Genomic DNA, 17,587 nt, shown 5'->3' on the forward strand with positions numbered 1-17,587 from the left:
CCGTTGCCACAAATTTAATAACACGTTTTCGTATTATTTAAAAAATTAAAAAATGTTAATTATTTTTCAACAGATATTTTGCAAACAACTACAACTTTCTTGTTATGTTGTGTTCTTCTTTTATTTGCAAACCTCCTCTCGAAAATCAAGTACCATACGCGTGGTTTCAACCAACCATTCGTTGCAATGTGAAACCCTTAAAAAACTGGAAGCGCTATAAAAATTTAGTAAAGTTTTGTTCAGCAACTTGAAACAACAGATCAATCTCTTTAGAAACGCCTACTAGGAATAAAGGATCAAAAATTTTTGTTTCCTCCTACTTTCTCTCTTTTCTGTCCTATCTCTATATCTTTTTCTATCCATCTTTTCTATCTATCTATCTTTTTTCGTAAACTGTCTCTCTACACGATAGCCATAGTGAATTGAACAGAAAGCGAGGAGAGCAGGTGACTGGAAAGTTTCTTTCACCGTGCATTTTGACAACTTCTATAAACTTGAATAAAAATTTTCTTTCTCTGGATTCCACTTAGCCGACCCTTGTAGCCACCAAATTTTTGCAAGCTAAGAGCAAAATTTGACAGACTATACGACAGACTACGACGAAAAACATAACCTCCCGGTAAATGTGTTAAGCATTCATGCAAAGAAAACTGGCTATTGTTGTTGTTGTTGATGTAATTATTAAAATAACTCAAGCAGACGGTATGGAAGTTAATTAGCCTCATTAGGTGTTTGCAGAAAAACATAGTAGGAAGAGAGGTCTTGATTAAGGTTGGTCTTGCCTCTCTCTGCAAGTCATCAAATAGTGACGAATGATAATTAAAATAATAAATTGAAATTTGACTTCGGTTTATGCATCATATTTGAAAATATGCGTGCTCCCTGTACTTACACACCCATAATACAAAACGAAAAAAAATCGTATCCACCAATGTTATCCCAAAAAGGAATTTAAAGAAATAGAAACATTATGATGGAACGTGCCCACTCTTAAATACCCTACATAATTTCGCTTGACACAGTTGTCCATATAAAGATCTATAAAGCTAATATTATATTGGAAGCGTTCGAAAAAATGGTCCGATCCGAATAATTTTCAATTGTGTCCACACCTGCCGGTATTCAAAATTTCATCAAAATACCTCGGAAATTGCGATCTGTAAGTTAAACACAAGAAAAGAAGACGAACAGACTAGCGGACGCATGGGCGAGCTTAGCAGGGGTCGCCGAACCGATTGGTACAACAAAAAGTGGGTCAATCTCATGTACTTCTGGCTGTTGCATACCTCCACACACACTTAATATCCCGCGGTATCACAAGTGGTATAGGGCAGCGTAAATTTCTATGTTTTTTAATATTGAATGGACGTAGCTGTTTTGTCCATTTTTTGTAAAATATACGTAGAGATTTGCATCGTATACCTATTGTAGTTTATGAGTAATGAGCAGAAAACATTAAGAAAGGGCCAAATTGGTCAAAGTCTAATCCTATTGTGCGACATAAATTGAGAAAATCTCTTATCTCCCTCTCTTAATGTTCTTGATGATTCTTAAATGTTCGTGCCAGGCATGAAGGCGATATTTACATTGCTGTGGACGGGGAATGCTTACCATATATATTACACAGAAAGGCAGGCAAACGAGCAGACCAGCTTGCTTGGGTTCCGAAATCGCCTTTCGCCAAGACCAGACATACTTCATGGGCTCTCTGAAGCTCCCCTTGCGGGCTTTACAAAAATGTTGACAAGATGAATAAAGGTCTTTCTTCATTCGGTGATGGGTATAAGAAAAGGCATTTTATTGAAAAACTTAAGACGAAATCAGATTTATATTGAAGGGGTAAAGATCGTCGGACAACGTTTTGAAAATTTTTAAACACTTCCTACAGCCGGTGACTATGAAAATCGGATAAAGCCTTTTCGCTGATTAATGTTATTAAAAGCCTCTTACTTACACTCAATCGCTCAGGAAAGAGGCAAATGTATGTAATTATTTAAGCCAACTGTAATTATTGTTCGAAAGGCGAAAGTATGTGATGCATAGCGTTTGTGATGTCATTATTATGCTACATACACTTATAGTGTTCTTGACTTCCATTTCGCTATTGTTGTTGTTACTATCAGCAAATATAAATGTATATAACGTAGCGCTGTATTACGTATAACGGTTTTTGGCTACCGTATAAGTTGGAAAAAAGAGACAAAGAAAAGAAAGAAAACAAGTGAGAATATTATAGTCGGGCTGGGCCAACAATTAAATACTCTACACCAATTTTTATTTTTATTAAAGATTTTGTAGAATTCATTATATCCTACACCACTTGTGGTACAGGCTATATTAAGTTAGTGCGGACGTATGTAACACGCAGAAGGGCTTAAGATAGACTTAGTTTTTATTATACCGATCGATTCAGAATCGTAATCTGAAATGATCTATGCCTGTCTGTCGGCCTGTCAGCCTGACGTCTATCCATGCACATTTGCGCTCATGCTACAGGTCGCAATTTTCGAGATATTTTGATGAAATTTGGTCCAGTGATTTGTCTTGACAGAAGGACGAACGATATTGAAAATCTTTGAGATCAGTCAGCTTTTTCGACCACTCCTTATACAACGCTTTATTCTGAAAGGTTGTTATATGGAAAAAATTGTTATTTTCAAAATTTCTCGGCAAATGTGGTGAAGTAGTAATATTTTAGCATTCTAAATTGGTATGAAAACTTTGGATCGTCTGGACCAATTTTTGAGCCCTCTCTTATATAGCGAAAACTGAAGCGACAAAAAGGTATAATTCTCAATGCTTCATGATGAAAATTTCATCATAATAGAAATTAACATAAAACAAGTAAGAACATTATAGTTGAGCAAGGCCGACCATTATATACCTTACACCTCATTCCCTAACACAATTCCCATTTTTATCATACAACGCATAAAATATATCTTGTTTCTAAATCAAGGCGTATTCTTCATGTGTGGTATTTATGGGGAAGCGAGCTCAAAACGCAACCTAATGTAATACAAGTTTAATATTTACAAAAATAGCCGTAGAAGGTCCAAATATGAAATTATTATAATTATATATATATATACATTAATTATTATAATATTGTGGGTCAACTTCCATCACCATAATTAAAACTTCGACTTTTCTGTTCTACAAAGCATCAATTCTCGTGAAAGTCCTTATTAGGGTAGGATTCCAAAAATTAGCCGGGATGACCCAAATTTGACACAGTTAAATTTTTTATTTTAAATTACTATTACGATATAATTTTCATCGTGAAGCATTGAAAATCATACCTTTTTGTCGCATGAGCTTCAATTTTCGCTATATGAGAGGGGGTTTAAAAATTGATCCAGCCGATACAGAGTTTTAATACCAATTTGGAATGCCGACATACTTCTACCTAACCAGTTTTGTCGAGAAATTTTGAAAATTACAATTTTTTTTCGTATAACGACTTTTCAGAATAACGCGTCATACGGGGAGTGGTCGAAAAAGTGGTCCGATCTCAACCATTTTTAATAGCGTCAGTGCTTGAGTCAAAAAAACGTCACTGTACCAACTTTCATCAAAATAACTCAAAACTTGTAGGTTGAACACAAATTACGTGGACAGTCATTTGACGGATCAACGGTTAGACAAGCTTAGATCAATTCAGATTATAAGTCTGAAACGATCGGTATAACAAAAATTGAGTCTATATTGGTCTATCTTTGTTTGTTCAATATAATTACACTAACGTCATGTATTCGGCACCACAAGTGATGCAAAGTATAATGACTATAGCAGCAAATTTAACTGATACGACTGAGTTAAAAGAAATGGAAATCGAACAAAATTGAAAGAACCGTCGGTATTGTAAACTCGAAAAAGGTGATCTCAACGAAAGCGTGTTTATTGTTTTAAGTTTCAATTTTTAAAAAATTTTTATTTTATCCCTAATCTACAACACCACCACTATGCAGATGTCTCTATAAAGATGTGAATGCCTACCCTTCAATATTATTAATTCCATGGCGTTGTACTACATATGAGTTAATTTGAAGCGTACAAAAAAGGTAAACCTTCTTAATTTGGAAGGCCCCATTACTCTTGAAAAGACACAATGAAATTTCCTTCGCAGTAAGGCCTGAGATAAGGAGAAGCGCGTACCATTAATATTTAGAAGCTCCTCATATAGCTTTTCCTCAAATAAATAATATAAGATTTTAACTTTTAACGCCTACATTAATTCTTCTTTTAATAAGTAGAATAGTAGAGAATGGAGCTGGGACGGGGTGAACATCGCCGAACTATTACTACACATGAGGGAGTTTTAATAGATTTATCTATTTTTTCTATACATCTATTTGGAATTCCTTCTATTCTAGATATGTAATTTCGTAGTTCCCTGACTCATCTAGAATATAATTCTTTACTGTTTTAGTCAATGTCCGCGAAACAAGAACGATCGCTACAGCCCACTACTTAGACGTATGGCATCCGCAGTACCCTAACGGGGATCCAAGCAGCGTACTTATTGAGAAAGGCAGAAAGTATTTATCGTTTGGAGCGGAACGTTACAGCCCATGGTAACCTACTCCTTACGATTAATTGAATGCCTTTTCATTCACGTTTCTTTTAGTTTAGTGTACTTTTGCACTTGCAAAGCTATGTTCCGCGTATCATTTTTTCTTATCACTTAAAATTTTAAATATATTATAGCCAAAAATTATGAAAAAAAAAGAAGCAATATCACCCGCCCCCTTAAATGCTTATTGTTACCAATTGTTTCCATTCTAGTTCCACCTAATTTAAAAATTAACTTTAGCTTTACTGTGTACTTTTTAACTGTTAACATTAAAATTAATTCTATAATTAAGTGTAACTGGATAAATGCATCATTTTCGTGGAAGCCCTCATATTGGAGGATACTCAACATTAACTTATCAAAGACAAGCCTATTTTCCACTTGTTTTTGTCAAAACCGCAAATTAGACCATGAGGCCTTATATGTGGCACGATCTAAAAAACAGACCTATGTGATCCAAATTCCCTATGGTTAATTTGCAAATTTTTATCATAAAATATTGAAAATTGGACCACTTTGGCATAAAAAAAGTTATTTTTCATTAGAATCCATACATGGATTGGAGTCAAACAAATAGACTTTTATGGTCCAAATTCAGTAAGATTAATTTTTATGTCAAATTATTATTAAAAACGAATTTTCATCAAGAAGTATTGCAAGTTATCTACCTTTGTTATACAAAGATTCAGTTTTCGTAGGAACGGCTACGTGGCTAAATGTTCAAAAAATTGACGCAGGAGATCCAAAGTTTTTACACAAATTTAGATTGCTGAAATACTATTACTCTGCGATGTTTGTCAAGAATTTCTGAAAATTATACCATTTTTTTAACATAATGACTTCTCAAATGAAGGTGTTTTATGAGGATTGGGCGAAAAGTTTGTCTAATCCGAGCCATTTTCAATAGCATTCGTTTTTGGGATTAAAAACATATCCGTGTACAAGATTTCATCAAAATAACGCGAAAGTTTCGACATTTACGTTGAACACAACACTACGTGAATAGACTTCCGACAGACAGATAAGCTTGTGTATCGGTGTAATAAAAGGTAAATGTATCTCAAGTGCTTCTGGATTTTACATACTTCCGCTTAAACAGACAGTTCACGGGTTATGCTATTATAACCTGCACCGTTCGTGGAACACGGACGCATGTAACACAGAGAAGAGCTTGAGATAGATCCCCATTTATTATATCGATCAGTTTAAAATCATTTTGTAAATCGATCTAACCCTCTCGGTTCGCCTGATGTTTGTTCATGTAAATTTGTATTCAAGCAATCAGTCGCAATTTTTTGTATTACTTTTGGTGAAATTCGGTGCACTGCCATGCTTTGATCGGAACATGAACGCTATTGAAAATGCGTCCACCTTCCGGCCGCTCCCCATATGATGCTTTATTTTGAAAAGCCGTTATACGGAAAAAATTGCAATGTTCAAAATTTCTCGACAAAAGTCGCCTCGTATTGGTTTGGTTGTGGCAATTTTTTGAACCCTTTCTCATGTAACCGTTCCTATGAACGCTGAACGTTTACGTAGTAAAACAGTGCAATTTCTTATATTTCGTGGCAAAAATAATGTATAATAATAAACCGACTTAGAAACCAACCTTGCCGAATTTGGATTACGTAGGTCTATTTTTTGGATACCACTGCATATAAGGATTCCTCCAATACGCGGGCTTTCAGGGAAAGTGCGCCTTTGCATGAAAACAACGTCTATCTTTTAAGGTATTGTCACCAAAACAGCCTTGCCCGACTATAACATCGTTACTTGGTTAATTTTAGTGCTAACGGTAAAATCTACGAATTTAATTGTTCGAGCAGTTGGCGGAGGGGTGCGTAGAATATACTATAAATGAATGAAGTGTTTGGAACCTATTGGATTAATGGGTCTAGGAATGGATCTTCAAATATGCCAAAGATTTACAAACAAATTACTTGAAGCAAAAGGTTTTAAAAGAAAGTAAAACTGAAGCGAGAGAAATGAAGAAAGAGAAGATTATAAGTTTTTTAAATAATTACATTATATTATATATTAGTTAAACTTGAAAGACTGGAAGAACCTGGCGTTGACGTTTTCAAACAACGACGAACACTAATCTTATAATGAATATAGTTTGCAAATGTTATTGAAATATTCGTTTGCAAAGTTGTTATGGATGTAGGCGGAAGGCTATCGTTATCGTTGCATTTTATTATATGTTTATTGGAAAAGTTGTTTGCTCATGTGTGAAGCCCTCGAAATCACCAATTTGCTACTAATTATTTTAATTAGCTTAAAATCTTATACTTCAAACCTTTTTTTCTTTTCGAAATACAGAGTTATTCGGTGCCGCCAACGTAATAACGAAAATGATGAAAGAGGAAAACCGACTTGTATTTTTTAGTAGTAAAATTTTTGTACTGCTTATCGTAGCGCAGACGTTACCACGTATATATGCTTTTCCAAACGGTGCACCGGAAAAGGTATGTGACACAATGTTGCCATTTCACGGTGGCGGCATACTGCCAGCGAATTCGGTACCACCTTTTCGAATAGAAACATCAAGTAGCGTTGTTGGTCAAGGTCAGGTTTTGCGTGTTTATATAGCTGGCGTGCCGAATGGTTTACAGTTCGGTGGTTTCATGATACAAGCACGGCAGATCCGACCGCCTTATGAAATTGTAAGTTGAAGGACAATATCCTAATACATTTTAATAGTTTCTTTAACTTAGATGGGACAATTCAATCCCTCTGAAAGTGGTCACTCCAAGCTAATGAATTGCGGAAATTCGGTGGGCAATTCTGCGACACACTCGCATGCTGGTCCTAAAGCAGAGATCTCTTTGGAATGGCAATCCCCGATAGATTTTGAAGGTGACGTCATTTTCAAGTAAGCGAATTGTTTACAATAATTTTAGCCAAAATCTTTAACAAAAATTTATTCAGTTCTACAGTCGCTCAATCGTATGATACGTTTTGGGTGGGCATTCCGTCTAATACGGTGCGTGTCGTAAAGCGAGATTTAGCACCGCAAAATTATAGCACGCCTAGACCAAGATTCTCTCCCTCATCACGCCCGCCGTATGTGCCAGCTTATGAACAGCCAGTTACTACGCCGATGCCTGAAGATCCCTTTTATGATGAATGTGAGTCAGCGAAAATTTGTTTCGGTATTCCCGATGGTTGTCTAGAGAAGAGAAATTGTGTTAATGCAGGCGCAATTAAGGTACGCGGCAATATCCACGAATTTGAAATTCTGTGCACAGCAAGTAAGTAAATTTAACTACGGTTTGTCCCTCTCTCTCTCTCTCTCTCTCTCTCTCTCTCTCTCTCTCTCACACATCCTCAGCAAACGTTATCAAAATTGTTATTTTCTATTAACAGAGGATGCGGCTTATGTAGCTTTAGGTCTATCGGATGACGATAAAATGGGTGACGATTTGGTTACCGAATGTGTACCTCAGAATGGCCGGGTTGCTATGTACAGTTCGTATACCTCAGCCCCACCGAATGGTAATTACGGTGCAAAACGTAACGGAGTTGTAAGTTTAACAATGTTTTTGATATCGCCGGATTACTAATGCTGTATATTGTCTTAATCTTCTAGCCTCTTACTGCCCGTCTTGTGGAATCTTCTTTTATTAATGGCGCTATTTATTGCAAAGTTGAACGTGATCAAACCACAAAAGTGGGAAATCGTGTCTTTGATTTAGTTAATAAAAAATACTTTTTACTTTTGGCTTCTGGCAGGAGTCTAAAAGGTAATTATTGAATAATTATCTGAGCTATACGTATAATATATAACTTCTTTATTGTCATTCGTTTTTAGATGCTGGGGTAGGTTATCATGATATCATCAAATCTTCCTCCTCTAAAGCTATTAGTTTAGCTGAAATACAAAGTCTTAGTGCTGCCTCACCTATTTTATTAAGATTACACGGAGCTTTTATGATTACTGCTTGGATAGGTACCACTTCCCTGGGCATAATTTTGGCTCGTTATTTCAAGCAAACCTGGACGGGCAGTCAGTTATGCGGCAAAGATCAATGGTTTGCTGTAAGTATCCCGTAATTAGTTCGATCTCTCGGAAGCATGTCATCTTACATAATTTTCAGTGGCATCGTATTTGTATGGTCAGCACCTGGTCTTTAACTATGGTCGCCTTTGTGCTCATTTTTGTTGAAATTAACGGTTGGTCTGCCAATCAGGATCGTCATGCTATACTAGGTGTCGTGACTACCATAATATGCTTTATACAACCGTTTGGTGCTTTATTTCGACCGGCTCCAAATTCGAAAAATCGACCCATTTTCAATTGGCTCCATTGGTTGGGCGGTAACTTAGCTCATTTGTTAGCTAGTAAGTTGTAATCGATAAATATTTTATTGATAAGAACGTGATTTTTTTTTTTTTTTAGTTGTTACCATATTTTACGCGGTGAAATTACCTAAGGCTGAATTGCCGGAATGGATGGATTGGATATTAGTCGCTTACGTAGCCATCCATGTTATAGTTCATTTGATATACTCAGTAAGTAATGAATAAATGTTCCACTCCAAGCAAAAAGGGAGCAATTGGAACGTAAGCTTCATTTGCACAAAATGTAAATTTCGTATTGCAAGGGCCGTTTCAAACGAGCTTAACACTAAGGTTTTTCTTTCAAGAAAAAACTTCCATTCCGAAATTAAACGAAGAAAGTCTTCAAAAGTATATTAATTGCCAAACGTCTTACTCCTGACGTAAAATTGGATTTTTTTTCTCGTAAAAAAATGCTGCGATATATTCAGGCGAAGCTAGCATGAGTCTAAGCTAATGTGCTTAAGTTTATGCTACCGAAATTTACAAAATTTTCATAAACAACACGTCTACCGATTAGAATCATAGAATCATAGTAGATTCTACAATCCCCTGGGAAAAAATATCCCATTATGTCGACTTACAGACAGTCCTCCTCGAATTCGCTCCTTGAAATACGCAAATTAGTAGCTAGGAAAAAACGGTGATATTCATCAGTGCATTCTTTAAAACCTCTTGAAAAGCAATTATTCCTCCGCTAGGGCTGGCTGCTTATAGTCAACTATTTATTGAACGTTTTGAGAATTGAAGAGACTCAAGAGGTTTCGTAGTATCTTACCACGACTATGTTTATACTCTTTATGCTCTTGAGATGCTTTGTACGACTGATGTAAAAATTAAAATTATGCATGAATTTAGATAAAATCTCCCTCCTTATCACGACTTAGATCTAACTCATATTTTATATCCCCTATCTATGTACATAAGATGTCCCTATTTCGCCTGGAAAAATGTAAATATTATTGTTTGTATAAAAAAAAAAACAAAGTTAATAATATTTCATTTTCAATCATTAGCTACTAATTATCCCTGTTTATCTGTCTCGGCTAAGGACTCTTACTATGCCATAACTAAATGCAGATATTTTTATGTATACAGATTGCAGGTTGCGTTTCTGATCGGCAGCAAACGCAAAAGATCAATGCTTTTCAAATGGGCGATATGTCTCATCATGGCCTACGTAACAGTATGAAGATGGAACGTAAAATGGATGCACCGGTAAGTATGCACGGTGTCCTCTTGAAATTCTTCACTTATCCATTGGAAACAGTGCCAAATAAGATGAACATCATATGCGTGACAGTTTATTTACGTTTCTATTCAACAGGAACTCATATCAAGAGTACTTTCCATCCATAACATTTTTTCAGCTCAATATTTACCATCCGTTCCCTTAAGGAATTCCAAATTTTAAATGTACTTCCTTTTTTACATCCTGCAACAATTGCGCTACAGTGCTACATTAAGGTTATGTCGACATATGTAGCACCCACGATAGACCCAAGGATAAACGCTATTAAAAAGGTTTTGGGTCAACTTTTGATCACGTTTTTTACCCATTTCCCCCATAAGGGTTTACTTTGAAAAACCGCTATACGAATAAAAATACCAATTAACAACATTTATCGACAATACTCGCGGGTATTATAGTATAGTATAGTATTTCACCAATCTGAATTGTTATTTTGATAACTTGAGCTCCCTTTTTTTAAGATTTCCGAACCGATCTAAGTTTGGCCATCCATGTACTTTGTATTCAACCTGCAGATTACAATTTTTAAGTTTTTTCAATGAAATTTGGTAGATTGACGTGTTTTGACCTAATAACAAACGCTTTTAAAAATGATTGAGATCGGTCAATTTTTTCGACCACTCCCCATGTGACGACTTATTTTCAAAAATTGAAATTAACAACATTTTTCCACTAAATTCTGAGTAATAATATTTTGGTTCGGTTTATTCTACTGGAGTGATTTTTACAGTTTATATCATAGTTTCTAGGAAAACTGAATCTTTATATTTTAAAAAATTGCAAGTTTCAATATTTCATGGTGAAAATGAGTTTATTATAGTAAATTGATAAAGTAATCAACTTTACCGAACTTGGACAGTGTAGGTCTATTTTTTAGATAACATCGCATATAATGGTTCTTAGGAAATGCACCAAAGGAAATGAACCAAACTTAACCGACATGAGTTTATTTCTTGGACTCTATCCCATATAACATTTCTCATGCTTAGTAAGCTCCTCAGAAGAAAGTTTCATTTTTTCAAGTTTTATGATGAGAAAGTCTTATTTCTAGTCTTTTACGACGGAAACTAAAAAATAATAAAATTATTAGAAAGAAAATTTACTTTGCTAAATTTGAATTACATCATGCTATGTCTTGGGCATTGTCTAGTATGCGGTCTTCCATAAAAATGTGCCTTTACATGAAAATGATGACTGTTTTTTGGCGTATTATAGCCAAACAGAGCGAAGTGGTGTAGCGTATCCAAAGGTCGGCCTTGCTCAACTAAAATGTCTACTCGTTTTTTTTTTTATATATCTTTTCAGTTCAGTGCTTTCCGCAAAGGGCTTTTGGGTCTGTATATAGTAATATTAATTCTTTTTGTTGCGGTTTTGGTGCTTATTGTCGTGCTGGCTCCAATCGAAGCAACTTTTAAGGATCTGCAAGCGAAGTTAAATTAAAATCTAAAACAAAAAAAAAAAAGTGGAAAATATCCCAAACCAAATAACATTTTGGCTCAAAGTTTTTTTTTCTAGCGTTATAATATTTTTTAAAATGTCTTTTTTTTACTTACATTTAATTTAATATATATATTTTTTATTAAGTTTTGTATTTGTATATAGAAGATTAAGACAGTGTGTGTGTGTGTGTATATAAGTTTATACAATTTTTTTTGTTAATCTTTTTCTTTTTTGTTTTTTGCTCTACATAGATGTACAAAATCAAATGGTGTATAAAGTCTACTGTTATTGCATGTGTACAGTAACAGAAAAAAAACTTTTTTAACAAATAATATTATTTATAAATTTTAATAAACTAAAAAAAAAAAGCGAACGAAAAGAAAAACAAGATTAAAATATAGAAATGGTGCCTTTTAATTCTTTAAATTTGTGACAGTTTTTTTTTATTCATCTATTTCTTTTAAAAAATACGTTATTTCTTTTTGGAATTTTCTTAAAACTGGCTAATCACATCTATTAAACGCTACTGCGGACAGAGATGATGCTTCCGATCATCACCATCGCTGGTTTAATAGATAAGATAGAACTCTAGTCTCTTCGTGTTTACTTTACTGAATTCTACTTCGGCTAATTTCTTTCATACTTATTTATAATTTTCTTTGCGATTCAATTACAAAAAAATTTTTTTTTGTTTGGTTTGTAGTTGGGCAGGCTAAGTATATTATTAAGAAATGTTTCTGCTTTCTGTTTTTCTATTTAATTTTTTTTGGTTTCTAAGTTCTTGTAAATTAATTTCGAGAACACACACACGTTTCTGAGTATGACATATGAATTTGTTACCAGAGAGAGAGAGAAAGAGAGGGTGATAGAGAGAGAGAGATAGAAGGAGAGAGAGGGGGAAAGGGAAAAGGAGAAAAAAAAAAGAATAAGAGAGGATAAGATAGATAGGATGGGACAAGAAGGAAAGTATTTAAAATTTATAAATTTAAAATCATCGTTCTTCTAATATAACCGTTTCCTGTGGATATAATTTTAGATGTTGTAATGTTTGTGTAGCATTGACTGAGGTCAAATCACGACGTGGCCAACTAGATATTAATTTGTAATCTTCGATAAGAAAACCATGCGAGGCAACAAAATTTAATAAATCCTAGAAAAATAAGAAAAAAATTGTTTAAAATAATAAAATTAAATACCCATCACCTCGAACCAATTGCGATCTATTTCGATTTGCATTATATTCCCTAAATATGTCTTTTATAAAACTTATCCGTAAATCTTTGCATACGTACTATATTCATTCTCTAAATTGATTTTAGAATTCGGCTGTGAATATATTAACTAATTTTTTAATTTTTTTTCTGAAATCCCGACGCTGTGACAATTTCAATAACAGACGGGAGAGGTCTGCAGTTACCTGACATGAAAAGATAATAACACAAGCTCAAGCAAATTAACTGTTTAGCGTTTCATAAAGAGAAAAAGAAGTTCCATAGAAATTAAAAGAATTTTAAGAGGGAACACCTTCTTAGCGAGCACAACAGGCAGTTTGCAAGTCTAAATTCATATATTCGACTTTTTCATTGAACTTTTACGCCTACATATCGTCATTGCTAGCTTTAATATTAGGCTCGATATTTGTTAGTTTAAAATGTATATAGAGTATATGATGTCTGCTTTCATATTTCGCAAAGTTCTTTTGATGATAGGTATGAAAATTTAAAAATTGATTGTATTATTCTTTTACCTCTAATGTGTTATTGGTGTAAAATCTACGTTCTAAAAACTCGCCAGTTGGCTTGCGTACACGTATTTTGGAAATATTTTTCTCAGTTTCAGCCGGTTCATGAGGCAAAGATTGTTTAGCCTAAAATTGAATGGTCAAAAATATATTGTAAGCGCTTTGTTGTATTTAAAAACCTACCACCAAACGTATTGACTCTCGTCTTGCTTCCTCTTCGGCTCTTTCTGAAGCCAAACGTTTTCGTTCAGCTGCTATGGCTGCCTCCTTTTGCTGTTTGGCCTCCTCTTTGGCTATATCGGCCTGCAGCGTCTGCTGATAGGCCATATCCTGTTCGGCTTTAACTTGATCACGTAATGCCCGAGCATCTTCTTCAGCTATTTCAACTTGCAAGTGTTCATTATACATTTCCACCGACTCTAGAAGCCGTGACATCAAATCATCTAAGCCAACATTGCCTAAATGGTTCAATCTTGTCAATATGAAGTTTTATAATGAATTTAATTTGATGATCTTTACCATGAATCACAGATAATACTTCGCACGATGTACGTCCAGACAAACGGCTTTTGCCAATTATTAGTATTGACGGTAATTTGTCTATTGATATATTACGCACAGTCAATGAGGCTGTATTACTTATGCAACCGGTAACGGAGGACAGAAGTCTGTAAGAAACAAAATCAAGTGTCATACAATTTTAATAGTCCGAGGATTTTGTAATCAAATATTTATCTTCTTTGTTTTTCGTTTTCAACTTACGCACGAAACTTTGTCAGGGTTTTAAAGTAATCAACTATTATCTAAGTTATTCTGCATCTCTTTGTTTCCCTTCCCATTTATTTGAGATGGAATAGTTTAAGTCCGAATTTTCTCAATATTTTATCATATCATGTCTGAACAAAAGACTCTATAAAATGTTCTCGATTAGCACGTAAACATTCACGTGTCCATCTTTCGTTATAAAATTCGCAACTTACGCATATATATATATATATATGTATATAAGGTTAACGTTCTGAATGAACCTTTTGCAATAAAATATCAATGTTTTTAACTAACCAAAATATATAGGACGGCAGGCATACAAAGTTTTAATTATGAAAGGGAGAAATGGGCTTTTCATTTCTTTAAAGATCCTAAGCATATTTGTGTAAAGGGTGCTTTTGATCGAATTGATTTCTTGTATTCCGCGTGCCAAAAAATTATAAATTGAAAGATAGAAGACGAAGTCCTCTATCTTTACAGTTAAACTGGATAGCATGAATACAAACTTACAAATGTTTATTGCTTTCGTGGGTTAAATCCCAACCGTACACAATGAAATTTTCTGCAAACGTTTGTAAAATGCTTTCATGTTTCATAAGACGATCACAAAACACATTTGTTAGAATACTTTCTCCGTGATGTAAATAAATTGCCAGCAGTTTACGCTAAAGAGGGTATAGAAAAAAAAATGTAATAAACAAAAAAACTCCAAATAAGCAAAAAACTAGATTGAAATTACTTCACGTGCAGGCTTATGGCAGGCTTCTTTTAAAGCATCTTCTAGGCTGCCAGAGAAAAATATGGGATGAGGTTCACCAAAACGTTGTTTGTAATTATCAAGAAATTCCAAAGAGCCAGTCGTCTCATTATCTGTGTTGTTAGAGACTAAGGAAATGCATTCGTAAGATTTTGTGTTCATCACGATAACATTCCTTTTAAAAAAACTTACTCAAATGCCTGCTGGCAGATTGTACTGGTGGTGGATCAGTAAAGAACTCTTCGCAGTTATTAAAGTCCGAAGCATCTTCAAATTCATCGGTCGAGCTGTCAGTGTCGAGACCCATAACACTGTAATTTGAACATAACCATAAGTTTTACTGGGTAATTATTTACATAGAACAGCTTACTTTGCCGTGCGTGGTGGTAGAGTAGATGTTACTGTAGCACTGTTAGTATTAAAACGTATTTTACTTGAACCATTTTGCAATATAAAATTATGCGTCAATTGTATGCCAGATTGCTGCAAATTTGCCAGAAATGATGTTATTGTATATATCTGCTAAAATTTGTGCTAGCACTATTTACCGCTAATGTAGAATCATTGTCGCAGCTTTGTGGCCACCCCGTCCACTCTTGGTGTCTAACCGGTATATCCGTGACATAGTAAACATTAGTTTTAACCTCTTGCACCGTTGTACGTCCTGGAAACGTCAATTCATGGCGATTACCTTCTGGCTGTTGTACAATAGTAAGTTTAAACATTTTATCCAAACGTCCCGTGATCTCATCGCTAATAAAGTTATAAAAAATGTTACTACGTAAATTCATTGCTTAGGAAATTTGTAAACATATTTACTTTTCAAAATCCATATAACCTTCCTCAGTCAAATCGATCAATATTAATTCATTTTCAGGAGATAAATTTAAATTAGATAATTTGGTTGTAGGTATTTGAGCCTCACGTAGTTTTGCTGGCGGCCAGCCGCGTATTGCTTGACGACATATCGGTATACCAGTGGCATCATTTACTTTTTTCTTCAATTGTTCTAAACACGAATAAATAAATAACGGAATTTCGTTACAATATAAAAATAAGACCTTAAATAAATAGAAAATAACTCTTACCAATAGTAGCAGTTGAAGGCAGTCGTATATCAAAAATCTTTTGATCAAAGTGTATATTAAATAGTATTTGCTTGGTTGTCGTAGACGATGTCGATGACATGCTGGCGTCCAAGTCCATATCAGAGGCAAGATCAATTAAATCATCGTCGGCTGAATTTGATGAGACTATAATAATGTTAACAATTATTATCTTTTTTAATAGAATAGTTTGAAAACAATTTAGTTTTTACGAGTAAAAAACAACCCTGTTGTTATACCTGGTACGAATGCGCTGTCAGCAGCGGTGTTGTTTTTACTATGATTTCTCGTGTTTTTGAACCAACGTGGGCATGTGGATGATGTACTCGATTCCGATGAGAAATTATTTAAGGCTGTAGTAGACGTGCTAGCGTGGTAAGAAAACGGTACCATGGGCTCAGCTTCTGTTAGTAAAGGTGGTTGTATTTCGTCATCCTGCGGTATAACACGTTGTATGGCAGCCTTAAAAGCATAATATCAACAGATATTGTGATGAATTTTTATTGCCTGCGCGCATATATTTGAAGTAACTCACCATGAGATCCCAATTAGTTTCTTCCAAATGAGAAAATGCTTCGCCAACATCATCGATGCCTGTTATGCTCTAAAAAGTTATAATAGAATTAGTCAGCGGTTGTTATAAAAACAAAAAAACAACAAAAAAATCACAATTTTTTCTTTTAATTACTTGAAAATTGGCCAAGATTTCTTCTTTGTTTTCAGACGACATTTGCTTGATCTATGATGGCTTGTGTGTAATGAATGAATGCTTGATGGGGTTGATTCCTTTTCGCTCCTTTTCAACTTATTTATTTATTTTTTTTTGTTTCTTTATTATTTTCGAGTTTCTTCTTTTAATGCTTTCGTAAATTATTTGAGAAAATATTTACTTTTCAGATATAGTTGTTATTAAGACTTTTTATTTTTAATAAAATTTTTTATAAAAAAAACCACAGACTCAGAATACATTCGTGAAGTATTCTTCAAGTAGAGAGAAAACTTCTTTTTTCAATTAACCTAAACATAAGGTATTTTATTGTTAGCGTTTTCTTTTTTTATATGTTTTTATTTTGGTTATTTTTTAGTGAATTTTTGAAAATTTTTAATTGAACTGCGTTTGAAACTTTTATAATCACCACGAAATGTCGATAATTTTATTGAACATTTGGAAATAGCAAAAAAAAAATGACTTGTGAGACGAAAACAATTCCAATTTCTTTCTTTGTTAAGTCACGAAGTCTCCGGGTTACCAGATTATTGCACCACGAAATACAGCTGTAATAATTGCGGAAATGCATTATCGTAAGTTTATAGTGAAATATCATAGCTAGTTATGGAGAAATGGCATAAACAAAGAAAATCATTAAAAGAAATTTACGTAATAATGCTAGTTAACAATGAAAACAAAGAGAATTTTTTCCTTTTTCTCTTAAGTTACGAACTTTGATAGCATGATGGAAAGGAGAATAATTTTGAAAGCAGAATTTTTAAAAATAAAATTAACCTCCCTGCAAGTAATAAATCGTTTAAATGTATTGATCGTTAAGGATTTTCCTGATTGTCTTTAATTAAATAACTGATCTTTTTATTAATCAAATATTATAAG

At 34.1% G+C, this 17,587-nt stretch overlaps 2 protein-coding genes across 3 annotated transcripts in view; one reads left to right on the forward strand and one right to left on the reverse strand.

The window, feature by feature from the left end:
• The window catches only part of LOC119638248 (putative ferric-chelate reductase 1 homolog), a 29,763-nt gene extending 18,044 nt beyond the window's left edge, over positions 1-11,719 (forward strand). The window contains exons 2-11 of one of the 2 annotated variants that reach the window (XM_038034917.1): positions 6,899-7,242; positions 7,294-7,451; positions 7,508-7,830; positions 7,946-8,103; positions 8,169-8,322; positions 8,391-8,617; positions 8,677-8,920; positions 8,979-9,091; positions 9,998-10,135; positions 11,475-11,719. In XM_038034917.1, the coding sequence (XP_037890845.1) occupies positions 6,931-7,242; positions 7,294-7,451; positions 7,508-7,830; positions 7,946-8,103; positions 8,169-8,322; positions 8,391-8,617; positions 8,677-8,920; positions 8,979-9,091; positions 9,998-10,135; positions 11,475-11,609 (1,962 nt within the window). In that variant the 5' untranslated portion in view covers positions 6,899-6,930 and the 3' untranslated portion in view covers positions 11,610-11,719. The remainder of the gene's footprint in view (positions 1-6,898; positions 7,243-7,293; positions 7,452-7,507; positions 7,831-7,945; positions 8,104-8,168; positions 8,323-8,390; positions 8,618-8,676; positions 8,921-8,978; positions 9,092-9,997; positions 10,136-11,474) is intronic. The other variant, XM_038034918.1, reaches the window with a different exon arrangement.
• A 613-nt stretch (positions 11,720-12,332) lies between these two features.
• Positions 12,333-16,855, reverse strand: LOC119638261 (FAS-associated factor 1). The gene is made up of 14 exons (XM_038034938.1): positions 16,670-16,855; positions 16,517-16,585; positions 16,221-16,443; positions 15,964-16,128; positions 15,695-15,884; positions 15,424-15,628; positions 15,246-15,358; positions 15,068-15,186; positions 14,858-15,003; positions 14,629-14,783; positions 13,870-14,018; positions 13,534-13,808; positions 13,357-13,476; positions 12,333-12,759 (listed from the first exon to the last, which is right to left on the reverse strand). The coding sequence occupies exons 1-14, from the start codon at positions 16,709-16,711 to the stop codon at positions 12,601-12,603; spliced, it is 2,130 nt and encodes a 709-aa protein (XP_037890866.1). The 5' UTR covers positions 16,712-16,855; the 3' UTR covers positions 12,333-12,600.
• Between the last annotated feature and the right edge of the window lie 732 nt (positions 16,856-17,587).

This window comes from Glossina fuscipes, unplaced genomic scaffold (assembly GCF_014805625.2).
Source record: "Glossina fuscipes isolate IAEA_lab_2018 unplaced genomic scaffold, Yale_Gfus_2 86, whole genome shotgun sequence".
NCBI lineage: Eukaryota > Metazoa > Arthropoda > Insecta > Diptera > Glossinidae > Glossina > Glossina fuscipes.